Here is a 16,253-nt window from a genome sequence, read left to right as displayed (position 1 = left end):
TCCACACCGAAGCGGCAATTTTTGTCCCCGGATGTTCGTGTCTCCACGGGACTTTTTCAAGGCCGAGCCGTTCCGTTGTAACCGCTGTTTAGAACCCTTTCGACAGCAGTTGACGTCACCTGTCGTCTGATTGGCCGACACCAACGCCGCTGCCACCTCAAGCACGGCCATTTCCTTGTTTTAGACGAGAGAGGCAGAACCATCGCCGGTCTTCACCAAAGTCATAAAAATACAATATATACAATAAATATAATAATGTTTTACAACAACGGTTAATTATATTTACAATTTAAGAGGTACTTGTGGATGGATTTGTAATGTTTGTGGTGCGCGTGAGGTGTGGTGTGGTATCCGGCGTGCGGGCACGATGGACAAGCGGCAATAGACTGCGCTTTGCGCTAGACTTGCACTGGGAATGAAAATAGGGCACCCTGTTTTTACTTGGATTGCGCAGCACACCAGACATGACTGTGCTAGTCACACAAAGCTTAGAAGTATGCCAGTATGGCAAATTATTGGCTTTGCATGGCTGATTTTTTGCTAAAAACCTAAAGTTGGGTGGGCATAGGGGGGTTGAGTTGCACAAGCCATCAGCTGTTGTTCTCCTCTCTCTTCCGATCCAGAAGACAGGAAACTGTTTGTGGGGATGCTCGGCAAGCAGCAGAGCGAGGACGACGTCCGGCGGCTCTTTGAGACCTTCGGCCAGATCGAGGAGTGCACCGTCCTGCGGGGTCCTGATGGGGCCAGTAAGGGTCAGAGCACACACACATGCATACGGTCACTCCTTTTGCATGCCCGGCCTCGCTGGAGCATCCTTGAGGCAGCACAACTTGACGCTCGCTCGTTCCTTCTTTTCTTGTCACGGTGCTCCAACACTTTTTTTTTTCCCCTCACTACTCCGTTTACACTTGCGTCTTTTTACGTAGCAGCTCATTTCCCTCCTTCCGCACCTGTGCGTTTGTTCCCCGCATCGCCATCATCCCTCCCCAGACGACCATTATGTCCTACTGTAAATAAAGCAGCCAAGCTCAGTTTAGCTGCAGTCACTCTCAATAGATCAGAAAAAGTGTTCATGTCTTTTCACATCAGGAGTGATGATTTTTTTGTTTTAATGGTGTTCACCTTTTTTAACACACCAAAATCCAATATTGACAACTTGTCATACCAAAGTGAACTCCACTGCCAGTGCAAGGGGCTCGATTAGCATCTGTAAGCTGTGACACGTCCATCTCCACCACGACGTGTGTGATGGCAAGGCGGCGCTAGATAATGCATGCATCCTCCGGTGAAATCAATAAATCTTGCTGGTATCCAACCACGGGCCTTTCAGCGTCTACCGTGCCCCACCACATTCGTCCACCCCACCACTACACCCCGCCAACCGCTTGCTTCCACTTTCTTCATACCACCTCCCTCCCTTTCTTCCTTCCTGTCTGCTCAGATGCCCGGGGCTGATTGACAGCACATAAAATGAAATCGGGCCGGCGCTGGCGTGTTCGACAGGAGCTATACTTTTGCTCATTTTCACGCTCCTCGCGCCTCCTCTCTCTCTTTGTGCGCCATATGTTCCCTCTAGTGGCATCCGTCTCTCACTCTTTCTTCACTCCTTCCATAGCGGTTCACTGTGACATAGTGAAGGAAAATTAGCAGTACAGCAGAACCTCCAAATGTTGAATGCCCCAAAGTCATACAAAAGTTCAGCGAACATTTTCGGGAAAAACACGTCTCAAAAGTTGGACAGAAACTTGAATGAGACATCAGCAAATGTCGTGAGACTTCAACACAGTGAGCATCAAAAGGATTATCTCCATAAGTGGGTTTTGAGATGAAAAGTGTGATAACCAAGCTGACAAGTCACTTTTTGTAATGTGGCTGTCGTGTGGAAGAAAACATGGGGATCATGTCCTGGCTGCTCAGTATACAATATGGCTAAACAGTGGTTCTTAACTTGGTTTTGATCAAATCTCAGGGGTTCGGTGCGCCAGTCTCAAGAGCTCGGTGGAGGTCAAGACACACCTGACTCAAATGATCCATGATGATACGCGCCGCTTGGCCATCATTGGCTGCAGTTGATCACGCTATGTCTGGCCTTTCTCTGCTGCAGGGAATTTTGTGCGCTCAGTAGTTAAAGGCACGATCTTCCGTTTTCACTCAGGAACATGCACTATATAAATACAGGATGTATACCCTTGAACTCCTTCTCAATCTACACCTCTGGGCTTCTGTTAATGTCTGGTGGTGATTTTTTCCTCAACCCCACACGTAAGCTTGTGTTGAGTGAGTAAGTGAAAAAAAAAATAATAATCTGTGCGTGCTGTCAAGTTGCCCCCCGTCACCCCCCGCTCTGCAATTGGCTGGAGGGGTAAACAACTGTCTGTCCACAGAAACGTCCCGCTGTTGACAAAACAAACACAAAATGGCAAAATACAGGCTGGGGGGGTGGGGGTTTAGGAAAAAATCACCACCACACATTAACAGAAGCCCAGAGGTGTAGCTTGAGAAGGAGTTCATGGCTAAAAATCCTGTATTTATATAGTGCATATATATACTAACTCAACACGTGAATTTCACTTTTTGGTTTGGCTTTTTCATTAGGCCATTATTCATCCATCCATCCATCCATTTTCTTGACCGCTTATTCCTCACAAGGGTCGCGGGGGGTGCTGGCGCCTATCTCAGCTGGCTCTGGGCAGTAGGCGGGGGACACCCTGGACTGGTTGCCAACCAATCGCAGGGCACACAGAGACGAACAACCATCCACACTCACACGCACACCTAGGGACGATTCGGGGCGCCCAATTAACCTGCCATACATGTCTTTGGAATGTAGGAGGAGACCGGAGTACCCGGAGAAGACCCACGCGGGCACGGGGAGAACATGCAAACTCCACCCAGGAAGGTCCGAGCCTGGACTCGAACCGGAGACCTCAGAACTGGGAAGCGGACGTGCTAACCACTCGACTACCGTGCCGCCTAGGCCATTATTCATTGAAAAGCAAATATAATTTATCGGTAGAGTGCTACACACAACAACTGGTTTATTTAATTGAGTAAAATGGAATGTACACTATATAGAAAATAAAAAAAATAAAAAAAACAAATGCAAAAAAAAAAAACTCATGAAATTACTTTAGATCTTACTAATTTGATATTATAGATATGTTTTTTTTGGGCTTTTCATTGATGCTAATGGCTGGTTAAAGTGGTAGTAAAGCAACATTATGAAAGAAAAACTGAATGTACACTGCAAACAGTTCAATTTGATATTTAATATTGGAATATTTTAGCTGTCCTGCAGACAGTTGCTTCACTTTATTTGAAAATTGGTACCATCAAACACATTTTGCAATCATCAAACTTGTAGTAACTAAATACAAATAGATACAGCATTAATTCCACGATCAGGACAACATACAGTGAGGCAAACATTTTATGAGCACAAGAAAAAATATCTCACTGCACTTGCCAGGAGAACTAATCTAAAATTTGAGGCCCCAGCTCCCGTTCCGTTCTGTCTCTCGGATGCTTTGTTCTGCCCTGGATATTGTCTTGAGATTCAAAATTTATCTTTCTATGCTTTGAGTCTTGAAACTCCTCTCTTCAAGTCTCAGGGAGAACGAGTGACTCCCTGGGATATGTTAGCCCAATTCTATGCGACATCATCTTCAAAGCCTTGCAACACGGAGACATGTCATTTACAAGTATTTCCTACTAAAAGTTTTTTTGATTATTCAAAGGAGGAGGTTGATGGACATCTTCGAACATACTGTGTTCAGCTTTTGAGGTTAAAGAAAGACTGTCTATTTGTGTCCAATCCAGTTTCTAACTGTGAACAGTCCCGTGGCATTATTATAAAAACATTTTATTTTACCCAGCATCAAGGTCTGGATGAACCTTGTGTAATTCAAATGAGAGTGACCTTGAAATTGACTGCGCTCCATGATGCAGGCCCGACTGTCATCTTGATGTAACGGGTGCTACTCGGAAGCCTTTCAGCACCCCCACCGCCTTCGTCACCCAATAGAAAGGCCAAGAAGTTTCCCACCCTCCCCACCACGCCGATTCTCCAAACTACTTTCAGCGTTTGCCGCCAGAATTGAATAGAGCCCCGAGTTGTCAGGAATAATAGAGAGATGGCTTTTAGCTCTATAATTAAGTTGTGTTATAAATGTCACCCATCCAGCCAGATGGAATTCATGCATACATATTACTACCCGGGGAATTCAAAAGGCAGCGGCGAGATCCCCTCACTTGAAAGCAATACAATCGCTCTCTTTGCCGCGTTCACCCCGACTCATTCGGAGACGTCAAATTTGAGAAAAAAAAAAAAAAAACTCAAGACGTGTGGTATAATTCATGAGGTTCTGGCACTTCCATTTAATTGGAGATGTTTTGGCACTGTGTTACACTTTCTTCCTGGGCTGCACATAGGGACAAAAGTCAAAGCGAGTGGATGTTTGATATGAAAATGAAACTTCAGTACCATGTGCGACATACTATATCCATGAAGAAATTTGATTCAACCAAGGCAGCACAATAGTCGAGTGTCTGCCTCAGGTCAAATTGTTCCAGGGCTGAATCTCAGTTAGGCCCTGCATGTGCGTTTTTCCCCCGCTTAAGTTGACTTTACTTCACGTCATGTGAAGAAGAATGTGAATGGTTGTTTCGCTATGTGCACCTTGCGATTGGGATGCAAACAGCTCATGTTGTAACTCTCCTCTCGTCTAAAGTCAGCTTCGATAGGCTCCACAACCCCTACAAAAATGGATGTCATACAAATATAACAATCAACTTTTAATAAAAATTAAGATGCCAAAACGTAATACATGCATAAAGCACCCTTTGATCCCAATTGGAAAGAACATGGTAGCTAACAAGCTTGCGACTAATGTGAGGGGCTAAAATAGTAGCCTATAGCTACACATGCATAGTGCTTACTTTTGTCAAACTTCGTAAACATGGGCGCAGATGCACCACAATAATCATATGCCAACAAAATGCAGATCCTTTGTTTCACCAGCCCCCACCCCCAAACCACCACCAACAAAAAAAAAATGCTATGATAAGATCGTCTCTTTGCCCAAAAGCGACAACTTGACAAAGTACCTGTTCGGCCAGATTAAGTATTCTGTCAGGCCATACATTGTATGCTCCAGAGTCCAGATGCTAATTTTCATTGTGGTCCACCCAACCCTTGCTGGAGAAAGAACCAGACGTTATCTTGCCCTATAAAACCAAAGGTTTCTTGAAAGAACACACTGAACCCAATCATTTTTTTCCTACAAAAAGGTCAAATTTGTTTGTTCTTTCAAAGGAAGACTTCAAGTCACCAACGTCTTTCAGTCAAACAAATGAAGACCCTTCCTGCCTCAGCCCCCCCCCGAGAGCTGTTCGAGTGAAGTAAAAAGGCGGGGGGGACAGAATCAAAGTGTTCTTTGACGTTTGCGGTTCCCTTCTGTAGATCTATTCAGCTTTAAGGACATTTGACACAACAACAAAACACACATGGCCTTTTACTGCTCACTTGAATGTCTCCACACAAACAGTTTACGCAGCTTTTGTAGTGGATGGGAAGCCTCAGGTGAAAGTGGATTTTTTTTTCTCTTCTTCTATTGATTGGGGACACAGCGCAAGAGTCCCCGAGTTTTGAAACTTTTGATTTGGAAAAGTTACCTGCAAAGTCAGAAAAATAACTATCCTCTAAAGTCGAACACGATAAGCTGGAGCACATTTCAGATGAATTGAGGCCGGAGGTGGGGTAATCTCCTCGACTAGCTGAAAAATGGACAATTTGGAGTCTTTGATGAACCAACATACGTTTTTGGGATGTGGGAGGAAGCAGGTGTACACAGAGAAAACTCACGTATACGCGGTGAGAACATCCAATCGGCATATATTTTCTATCGAATGTACACAAAAGTTTGCATAAAAGACAATTTTTCATTCCATGATGGTTTCCTTGACTCTGGTTCATTTGAAACACCTCCTGTAGTTGACCTGTGGACAGTGATTGTCCAAATATACCAGTCAAGGTCAGAGAGCCTGAGCCAAAACCACAGCAAAATCATCATCAGCTGACTTAAATACAAAACTATTTCAAATCCGATTTGCCAACATCTCCGGGGTACTCGGTTCAGGAAGCGTGTGCCAGCTTCCGTGAGCAGAGCACTTCTTTTGCTCGATTAATGAAAAGCAGCTGAATAAATCCGCAAGGTTGTTAATTAGATAGCCTTCTAAAGTTAAAACATGAGCGACCTGAGGCCAAGGATAAAAATAGGATAGAACAGAGTAGTCAATGATGGTAAAGCTGATTAATTCAATGCGGTTTCCAAATGAACTACCATTCACTTCCATTTTCGTGTGCCGCGCGTAGTGCAGTGCTGCATCTGTCTGTGGTTAGACATACGTATTGAAATCTGAAAGGGTCCAAAGTTTTTAAATGTTGTCGTTTAATCAATTTATAGATGTCATCATATCACGTGCATACGTTGACATCGTTTCACCTAGCATCAAAGAAATAACTGAATGGGTTTTTTTTTTCTTTCTTTTTTTTGCAATGTGTTTCTTTAAAAGGATGAAATGGGCCAGCAGTTGCAAGTGTTTCATTATTGTGATGGTCAGAGATGATCACCAGCCGCCTAGCTTCCAAGTCATGGGCAGAACCGCACATCGGGTTTCTCCACCTGTCACTACTGTAATGCTAAATTTGCAGTATCGCACACCGCTATTTTATGATGGTGTTAGTTTGGTCTCTGGGACAAATTATTCCAAGCAATTGATCTCAGTGAGAATTTTTGGGGATAAAAAGTCCACAAAACTTTAAGGTAACACTTGATCTTGTGGTTAGCATATCTAAAGTACCAACATGCATTAATATTATCCACTTGAATCACTTTTAATATCGTTTGAAACGTTAATCCGGCAAAGCTCCACAACGCTGCTGCCGATGCTTACTTCGCTTGTTCTGGCCAACTACTCATGTTGACTCTTCCTTCCTGAGCCTTAACCACACAACAGATTTAAGATGATTTCAACGTCCTTCGAAGCAAAAAAAAAACAAAACAAAACAAAACAAAAAGAAAGTCGTCCCTCCCCAGATTGTGTCCTCCGCCACCACCGCCAACGTCTTAAATTTGAAGCGAGCGACGATTCCTTCGGAGAGGCCGATTATAAGACCGCGCTATTGTCGTGCTAATCTCCTTTATGAGCGACTGCACACAAATCACAATGTGTAAATATTAAACAGATTAATATTCGCAAACAAGTCTGTGGAATTAGTGCTGCCGGGGCGAGGGACGGGATGTTCCAGGCCGCTAATGCCTTTAGCGACGATCCCAACACACAAGTGACCAGAATATATTTATAGATCAGATAACGTGAAGACAATAACTGGTGATTTTTTTTTTTTTTACTTGATAAATCCAAGGCCATCTGCCTGATGTTTCGCCTTTCTTTGTGTGTGTGCGTGTTTGCAGGCTGTGCCTTTGTCAAATTCTCCAGCCATGCAGAAGCACAGGCTGCCATCAACAGCTTGCACGGTGGACAGACCATGCCTGTAAGTAACACACTCTCCCAACACACAAATAACAGAATTAGCATTCATATCGATGCTAATAACTTTGGGGCAGGGTTCACTAATCCCGGTCCTCGAGGTTTGGGGTCCTGCAGGTTTTACGAGCACACCTGATTCATATCATTAGCTCATCAGCATGACTGATAACAATCCTGGTCTTTCGTATCAGGTGTGCGAGTAGGCAGAAACATCTAAAACCTGCAGGACTCCGAACCTCGAGGACCAGAATTGGTGATCCCTACTTTAGGGGGTTTAACCATCAGAAACAAGCTAATGTGATAGTACTGCAGTTCTGATTTGGTGGAACATTTCAACCAAGAGTACTAACATCTCTTAAGTCAGCTCTCTGCTACACCCAGAGGAAAAAAATATTACATAACAAGATGGAATAAAAAGGATACAACTTAAAAGGTATAGTGGTATTGACCAAGTAACCACCATTTGTTGCTAAACCGGTGGTCCTTAACCTGGGTTCGATCAAACCCCAGGTGTTCGGTAGAGGTTTTCACTGAAGCAACCAAACCCCCTTCGCTCCCAGCTGTTTTACTGGATTTACTCAAGGCCCACAGAATATTGTGTCCTATTGCTATAAAAACATGGAACCTACTAAAAAAAAAGATTATAATTTCTTCTTTCATCAGGACAAAAAAAGTATATTTGTATCTGTTTCTGTTTTGCAGCAATTAGCATTAGAATATAGTTGTTTCATCATTATTCACAAATCTTTTTAAAACTGTGGGGAAAACAGCTTGTTGAAACATGACCCTGGTTGATCTCTTATACTCTGTTGCCACCTGTTGGCCGTTTTTGTTATAACTACCATTGCTTCAACGGTTTCCTTCAGTTCAGAGGCTGCATCAAAGTCTTCTGTATGCTTTAGCATTAAAAACAAACAAACAAACAAACAAACAAAAAACAAACAAACATATAAGTACATCGTTGGGCCACTGGTAATATTTAAAATAGAACGTATTTATACGTTTTTGGGAGTAAATTAGTTAATACACACACACGACTCATATGATTTGTAATGTCACGCCCCACTTGGCCATCATTGGCTGCAGGTGATCGCGCTACATTGCTTGGCATATCTGTGCTGCAGGAAATTTGGTGCGCTCAGCTAGTTGACGTGTTGAGATGGTACATCATGTGATTTCTTTATTACTGTAATCCCTTCATACTAATTCTGTTGACCAAAAAAAGAAAGTGGTCGGATCAATATGCGCAATATGAATTCACGTATTACGGAATGGATGGTGTTTTACAAGGTTAAAGTCAGGGGGGCCCTGCTCTTTTCATTGATCTGCTGCCACTGTGTTCAATCAGAAAACAGCAGGTTGTTTTAAAGTACTCTAAATATAGAGTTAAGTTGAAAGTGATGGGAGTCCCAACTGTATGATTTGTAATGTCAAGTTGAGCAATTCTAGTCCAGCACAACTTGATATCTAGCAAGACTAAAGGAACACTTCCTTTAAGATGCATGGAGATGGGGAATACAACACACACACACACACACACACAAAGTTACAAAAATATACAAATATTACTCACTATCACAAAAAGACAACTTACCATCTTGGCATTTTATTATATCATTTCTATCCCAAATAAAATGAATTTATCCAGGATATATCATTTGCTAGCAGTCAAGGTTGTTCTACAAAACAATCAAGTCCCAATTCTACAATCAGCTCACTGTTTTTCAATGACATGAAATCTATGGTGGATAAATGTCATCAAAATGGAAGAGGTACAATTTTTGACCAAGGTGGAGATTTCAAGAACTGTTACAAAGGCATAAAATTTTAATGTAGGCCAAATTAAACTCTCACCTGCTACGAGGGCTTTTTATATCGCGCGCAATGCTCAGCTTTCCTTCAGAGAGTTGCGGTATGAGTCCCGAGGGAATATTGTATGTGTGTTCACATCGATTTTGAAAGCAGACAAATCGAGAACCAGAGGCGGGTCGGTCCCCTTGGCGGAGGGCCATTCCTGTCGGCTCCCAGTATAAAATTGCTCTTGGCAGGCAGCAGTGGCATCCATCAGACGTAAAGTGACCCAGCACAGCAGAGAGGACATGAGTGAAAAACTGAGTATAAATCAGGAGTTTTGGGACACACTCCGGTCAGAGACACATTCATACTTGTACATACAATTTCCAGACCAGACACTTTTGGGGGGGTAATGAACTAATATAACCTGGACTGGTGAAACTAGAGGGATGTAGTCTTGTAAGGTTAAATAGGAAAGAAGTCAATAGTTTAGCACAAGTACATTGTTGAAATAGTTCTGAAGTTTCTTTTTCCCCCGTAACAGATTTTTTTTTTTCCCAGTGAAGAAATTTCTCTTACTTTGCTGACAGTTTCGACTGTCATTCGAGCCATCGTCGGAGCTGTCACCACATCCTTGTGCGACGTGTCTAAAAACAGCCGATTGGGTCGGGAAACCTTCAAAATGGTCGGTTTGGGGAAGTTTATTATGAGGGTTTCCCGACCCGATCACCTGTTTTTAGTCACGTCACACAAAGAAGTGGTGACAGCTACGAACGAAGGTTCGAGTGACAGCTGAAACTGTCAGAAAGGTTGAGAACATTTTCTCTTTACTGGAAAAAAACTTTTGGCTTGAAAAAAAAAAATTAACTTCAAACCCATTTTCAAAAAAGAAGACAAGATGAACGTGACAGTATCTGGTTGAGTCACACAAAAGGTTAAAAAAAAAATATATATATTTTTTTTTAATGTTGTCTTTCTGGTAAAACTGCATCATCTATGATCAATCCATTTTTACTATAAGGGGCACCAATATTTGAAAGTTTGAAGCCTGTCAAACTGGATTGGTGAAAATACGGTGACGTATAAAGAATAGATACCGGATGTATAATATATGTTTTCAGTAAATATTGTAGACAGACTGATATAGACTGCCATTGCAAGGACCTAAAATACACAAACAATCTACAGACATACCACAGACATTATTCACTGTTATCATCCACAAAAGATCCCAACAGTCAGCATCGGCCTCCTTACAGTTGCACGGCTCTTTTCATTTCTTTGCACTTCATCCGTTCTTTCTGCATCTATTTAAACTAGCTTCTCAGCAAACAGATCGCCTTCCCATTCGAGTCTTACAGAAGATACGATGACTGCGCACACGCCACACGCATCCTTAAATGTGTCCCCGGGAGACATTGTGCCGCAAATGTCTTATATGCGATGTTATTTACGAGTAACGGTTCAATTGCCGGTCAAAGAATGATGCAGAGGCTAATGTGAAACGGTTCTTACATAATTCATGCAAATGACAAGGATGAGACTTTGATCGGAGGGAAGTTGAAGAAGACAAATTGGTTGAAATATCTAAATATATTTATATAATGTAAGCTTAACTCGTAACAAGTATTTCCTTATTACGGATGTTTGATTATGATGCTTCAAAAGAAGAGACAAAATGCTCTCTTGAAATGACAGCAAAACGGAAGTGCTTGCTCTCACAAAAAAAGCGCACTAAAAATATTAAAAACAGCATAAATCAGTCTTGATCTTAACTATTTCAAATTACAACAAAATCACATTTTTAGGGCTGCTATAATCATGAAAACTTGAGTGATGTTCATGTCAGTTCACCCTCAAACGAAATATGCTGCTTAACCTTTAGTAGGATTTAGTACTTAATTGTCACAAGGGCTTGTTGATCTACAAAGTGCAAAGCGGGATGACGGCGCGTGTGTGGGAGGAAAGAAAAAACAGTGCGTGTGAAAGTATGCATAAGTATTCTCTTATCACAAGAAGATAGGACTGTTTTTCCACTCAGGCAAAGAGGCCTCCGTCATATGATAAATGCCCCTCTTAACCTCCTCCTGAAAATGTAAATGAGTGTATAATTTTGGGCTTTACGTTGGAGAGTGTGTCTGGCAACAGTGAGCAACACCATTTTTGGGCTATGGGCAACGGCTATGCAGGTCATGCTCGCGAACAAATATGTACAGTACACACAAGAAATAAAAAGTTACTCACCCCTGTTATAATTCAAAGTTTTTTTTGTGGTATACTGTAATAAAAATGAGACCAATTCATTGTTTTGTTTTGGGGGGTTTTTAACCACAAAACTACTGTGTGACCTATAAACTTTGTGCATGGGTGGAGTTTACTTTCTTTTGGTATTTTGTAGGGATGTCCGATACCACGTTTTTCAGACCGATACCGATACTCAGACCCTCAGTACTCACCGATACCGATACCAACTGCCAATACCAGTAGTACATTTTGACAAGCAAAAAAAATCATTAAAAGATATTTTTAACAAATATATTTCCTTTAATTTTGACAAAATAAAAACAGCACAGTCACTCTTCAATAGTCTTAATGCTCAAAATAAAACACAAAAATGCTCTTTTAGTTTAAGATTCACAATTTTGAAATATTTCCAAACCGGTGAAGTTTTGGTAAAAACCTGCTGCAAGCTAGCGCCAGTTACAGGCAAGGAGGACTCACTTAACGTCTTCCCCCTCTGCCATCGGTCGCTTGTACTTGCGTCACGTACTGTGTCACGAGTACTCGAGTACTTGAAAAAAGGCTGGTATCGGCCCGATACCGATACCTGGTATCGGTACTCGCCCATCCCTAGTATTTTGTTTCAACAGGGTATTTTGTGCTTTTTGTGCATCATTGTAGGATGATACACAGCCAACTCCTGGCCAATCAAAGCAGCTCCCCAGGGTGGTGCATGTGCACATTACGAAAGGAGAAATTGACTCGCCGGAGTCAAGTGCATGCTATTGGCATGTCCACAGTCATAATAGTTTGACTAAATAAAATGCAGACATATCTAAAACCTTGCTCAACACATTCATAATGCAAGCAAAAGGCAGCATTTTGAATTGTGAAAATCAAGATCTTTGTATCATTATGCTTTTTAGATATCAGCAAAATGTTGCTTTTTAGACTTGATCCTGCATATATTATGAGTGAGATGAGCAATGTTCTGGACATGTGTGCATTTTATTTTCTTCTCAGTTACACGTGCATATAGAAACATGGGCCGATATAAGCCAAAATGGCAGGTACTTTTTTTTTTTTTTTTTTTTTTTTTTTTTTTTTTTTTTTGTGCCAGTCCAGCTCTGGATGATCGAGATGCTCAAAAGGGTGGAAGGACAAACCCTTGGGGCCAATCCATTATTTATTTAAAGAAAAAATAAGCCAGAGGCAGTGTATTATAGATGAAAGGCCCGTTATTGACTACTTGCAATATAACATATGGAAAGGTAAAAGGCTTTGCACAAGATGGAAAAATATCTCGCAAAAAGACCATCATGACTGAATTATGGGTTCAGTTTAGCCAGTGTCAGGGAGCATGTATTAAATATTTAAAACACTTATCAAGGGAGGTTTCAAGGCGCCGACTAGATGGGTTGGTTAACAAGTACGTCAATAATGTCGACAAGCACTCTCCCGAGTTGAGATTGACCTGCAAAACAAGGTCAGGTTATTAAGGTGGCCTACCTTAACTGATTCTCTAATATTTCAGCCTGGCTGTTATGAACCCATTAGACCTTCATAATAGTGTCGGACAAGTGCCATTTATCAGTCTACCTCCATCAATGGCAACAATATTAAACTGCTACTACAACGCAAGGACAAGGCTGCAGGAGTGGGCTGCATTGTGCAATATAAAAGTTGCCCTTTTGGTTTTCTTTGAGTGGCGTTTAACAGTAAATGCACTGTAGCAGCAACTCCAAAGTTTGAGGGTGTTTTTGTTTACCATAAACTGCAGTGCACTGGATGGTGTTTATTTGGGAACTGGAAAATGGGGCCACGAGAACCGGAAGCTGTCGTCAAGAGGCAGTTAATTATGAATCCGATATGCTTCCGACTCGCTCAAACAAGGCCGTGTAAGTATAAGAAATGATGTACGGCAGGACACGCGCGCACACACATACACACAATCTTTGGCAAACACTCACTCCTCACACACTTCACTGATGTGCCGCGATAAATATTTACGGATGCTTCCTGGCAGCCATGAAACCAGATGTGATTTACACTTCTTTTTGATGCAGCCCCATTTCTGCATTACATTGAAGGAGCGAGGGAGGGAAATAAGTCTGTTTAACTTTGTGCACAGTTGCCCTGCAGAGGATTTATAAACACGTAAACTATGAGGCTCAAAATCCAACCAAATAATTATCAAACTGATTAGAATTACATTGATTTGTTTATAGTTGACATCTTTTTTTCACCCAGACTTTGTGCCATTGTATATTCTGTTAAAAGTAGTGAAGCACCTAATAAAAACATGTTGATTGGTTTATTTTGCTTCAATAAGTCTATCAAGTATCACCACTGGCCAGCAGAATTGTTCTTCAAATACTTCAGACCACACCCATTTACTTTATAATCAACGATGAAAAAATAGAAGTCAAAAGCGTATCACCATTATGTTATTTTAATAAACTAATTGCAGACAGCTTTGACCGTTTTAACATCATACAAATTTATTTGTCATAGTATCCATCAATGGTAGTCAGTATGACATTTATACATTTTTCTAAAATCCAATTTAAAAATACTTAACTTACATGTCCAATACAATGTGGGTGTTGATTTCTGTGACTAAGCCTGATGAAAAATGGTGATGTGTGGCATGGTTTTATAAACACTTAAAAAGAGGACATGATTTAACACTCAAATGCTTATGATAAACGCTTTTTTCTAATATCGGTTCACGTTCTTTCATATTTTTTGTAAATTTACTCTGACCTACACGGTCCATTCAGTTCAGTGCCCATTCCACTAGCGAGGATAAATGCTAGTAAAAATCAATGGACAGACTACATTTTACAGGCTTCTGTACAGTTCTGTCGTACATCTGCAGCCTTGGCAATCGTTGCATTAGCTTGAGCCAGTGAGCCGCTTGAGCTCTGCTGCAGATGAACTGTCCGCGGCAACAAATGGCGGCACAAACAGACCTTGGGCTGATAAACAGCAGCCATCCAAAAAGTTCACTAATACTCTTTATTAACTAAATCTCCTGCCTCTATCCCTGCACCTGTTATCCTCTTTTCACCCCAAATCCAACTTCCTCCCAGATTAATAGGCCAACTACGGGTATGCTATTGGTGCGGTTAATTTGGATAATATCGCTGCCACATGTCGTCAACAACCAGCGAGCAGGAGGCATGATTCGGCGTCCTGCTGCCAGCTGTGAGGTTTGCATGAACATTGAACTAAGAATCTCTTAACGTTCCCCCTGTCACATCTGCGTTACCTGGCATACACGTACAAAATCATAAATAAATGTGACACCGAAACACAGCATCATTAAAAATATAAATACGTAAGTGAAGTAGAAAGTACAAAAATGAAGTACAGTACTTGCACCACTGCCAAAATCGGGTCAAAGTGTCCCTTTATGTTTACGACAGACTGCAGGTGCTTCCGGAATGAACTCAAACGACAGTCTTGGATGAGTCAGGCTAAAGAGACACGCGTGTGGCAGAACTTTAAAATAGAATGCGGCAAGGGTAAGGCAGGCGGGCGGGCGGCGAGCAAATTGCCGCCATTGTCATGTTGGCTGTCACGGCATGGCTGACAGGCCCTGCGGAGCCTCGGCGGCGTTGGCAGCGACAAGAGCGTACAGGTGTGTGTGATAGTCTACTTGTGGATTAATGAGAGATAAGACCGAGCCAGAGAGCATTGTCTTGGAAACGTGTAGTGCATCAAACGTCACGTTGAGGTGTTGTGGAATTTCAAGCTGTGACATGCTGCATGAGGGTTTTGTATGTCCTCAGTCCGAGTGTGGCTACACTAACACACACTTTTACATAGAAGCAACATTTTGATTAGGTTGTGCTCGGCTTTGATTGGCTATGTGCCTGCCAATGATGTTGGGTTGTCTAGGCATGGGCATTTGACAAAATTTTGTTGTATGGAAGGAAAAACACACAAATCAAGAAGCATTAGCCTATAGTGGTTCGCATGTCTGCCTTTAGTGTGTCCTAATTGTCCTCCTTTGGTAGTTGGTAAAGTTTGGCACATCTGTTGAGCCCTTTTCACACTGCACTTCCTCATAGCAGCCTTACAGGAAGTAAGACCAGAGATTTTGCCACTGGTTCGATCACACCTCGGTAAGAGGTATCTTTCATTGCTTCAATAGAAAGCCATAACTTTGTTCATTTTAAGAAGGATGAGGAGGACACAAGCAGCAGAGGAAAAACTAATGGCTCAGCGGGAACGGGAACTTGCATAGTTTAATAACGTTACTAAATAAGTCCACCCAAATAACACTAAATCACTTCGCCAGATCCTCTCCAGTTGGAGGTCCTCGTCTGTCGTCATGACGCCGCCACTTTTGAATAGATCATCAACGCTCCCTTCCATGGTCCCTGCTCCTCACAACGTATACAATGAATGTGTTTGATGATAAATACAACGTGAAAAGGACTTTACACTTGTGATGCTTTGTCATAAGTCTGCAACTTCAAAAAGGACAACTTCATCCACCTATTTCACATCTGAATGTTAAACAAAGCCATCTTTGAAGGCCAGTTTGTTAGGAGCTATAGTCAAAATCTGCTTCCATGCCAGTCTTGAAGAATTGGTATGAAGATTAATTTCTCAAAGCTAACCATGATGCCATCTTTAGTATGAAAACTAGTAGATACTGAATCAACAGCACCTCT

The 16,253-nt window shown here is 41.9% G+C and overlaps 1 protein-coding gene across 7 annotated transcripts in view; it reads left to right on the top strand.

Moving 5' to 3' along the window:
• Positions 1-16,253, top strand: part of celf6 (CUGBP Elav-like family member 6) — a 165,894-nt gene that overhangs the window by 116,971 nt on the left and 32,670 nt on the right. For 6 of the 7 annotated variants that reach the window (XM_077519735.1, XM_077519734.1, XM_077519733.1 and 3 more), the window contains exons 4-5: positions 624-752; positions 7,476-7,555. In XM_077519735.1, the coding sequence (XP_077375861.1) occupies positions 624-752; positions 7,476-7,555 (209 nt within the window). The remainder of the gene's footprint in view (positions 1-623; positions 753-7,475; positions 7,556-16,253) is intronic. The other variant, XM_077519732.1, reaches the window with a different exon arrangement.

This window comes from Festucalex cinctus, chromosome 4 (genome assembly GCF_051991245.1).
Source record: "Festucalex cinctus isolate MCC-2025b chromosome 4, RoL_Fcin_1.0, whole genome shotgun sequence".
NCBI classification, from domain to species: Eukaryota; Metazoa; Chordata; class Actinopteri; order Syngnathiformes; family Syngnathidae; genus Festucalex; species Festucalex cinctus.
Note: the sequence above shows the minus strand (reverse complement) of the source record. Positions and strands in the feature narration are given on the sequence as shown.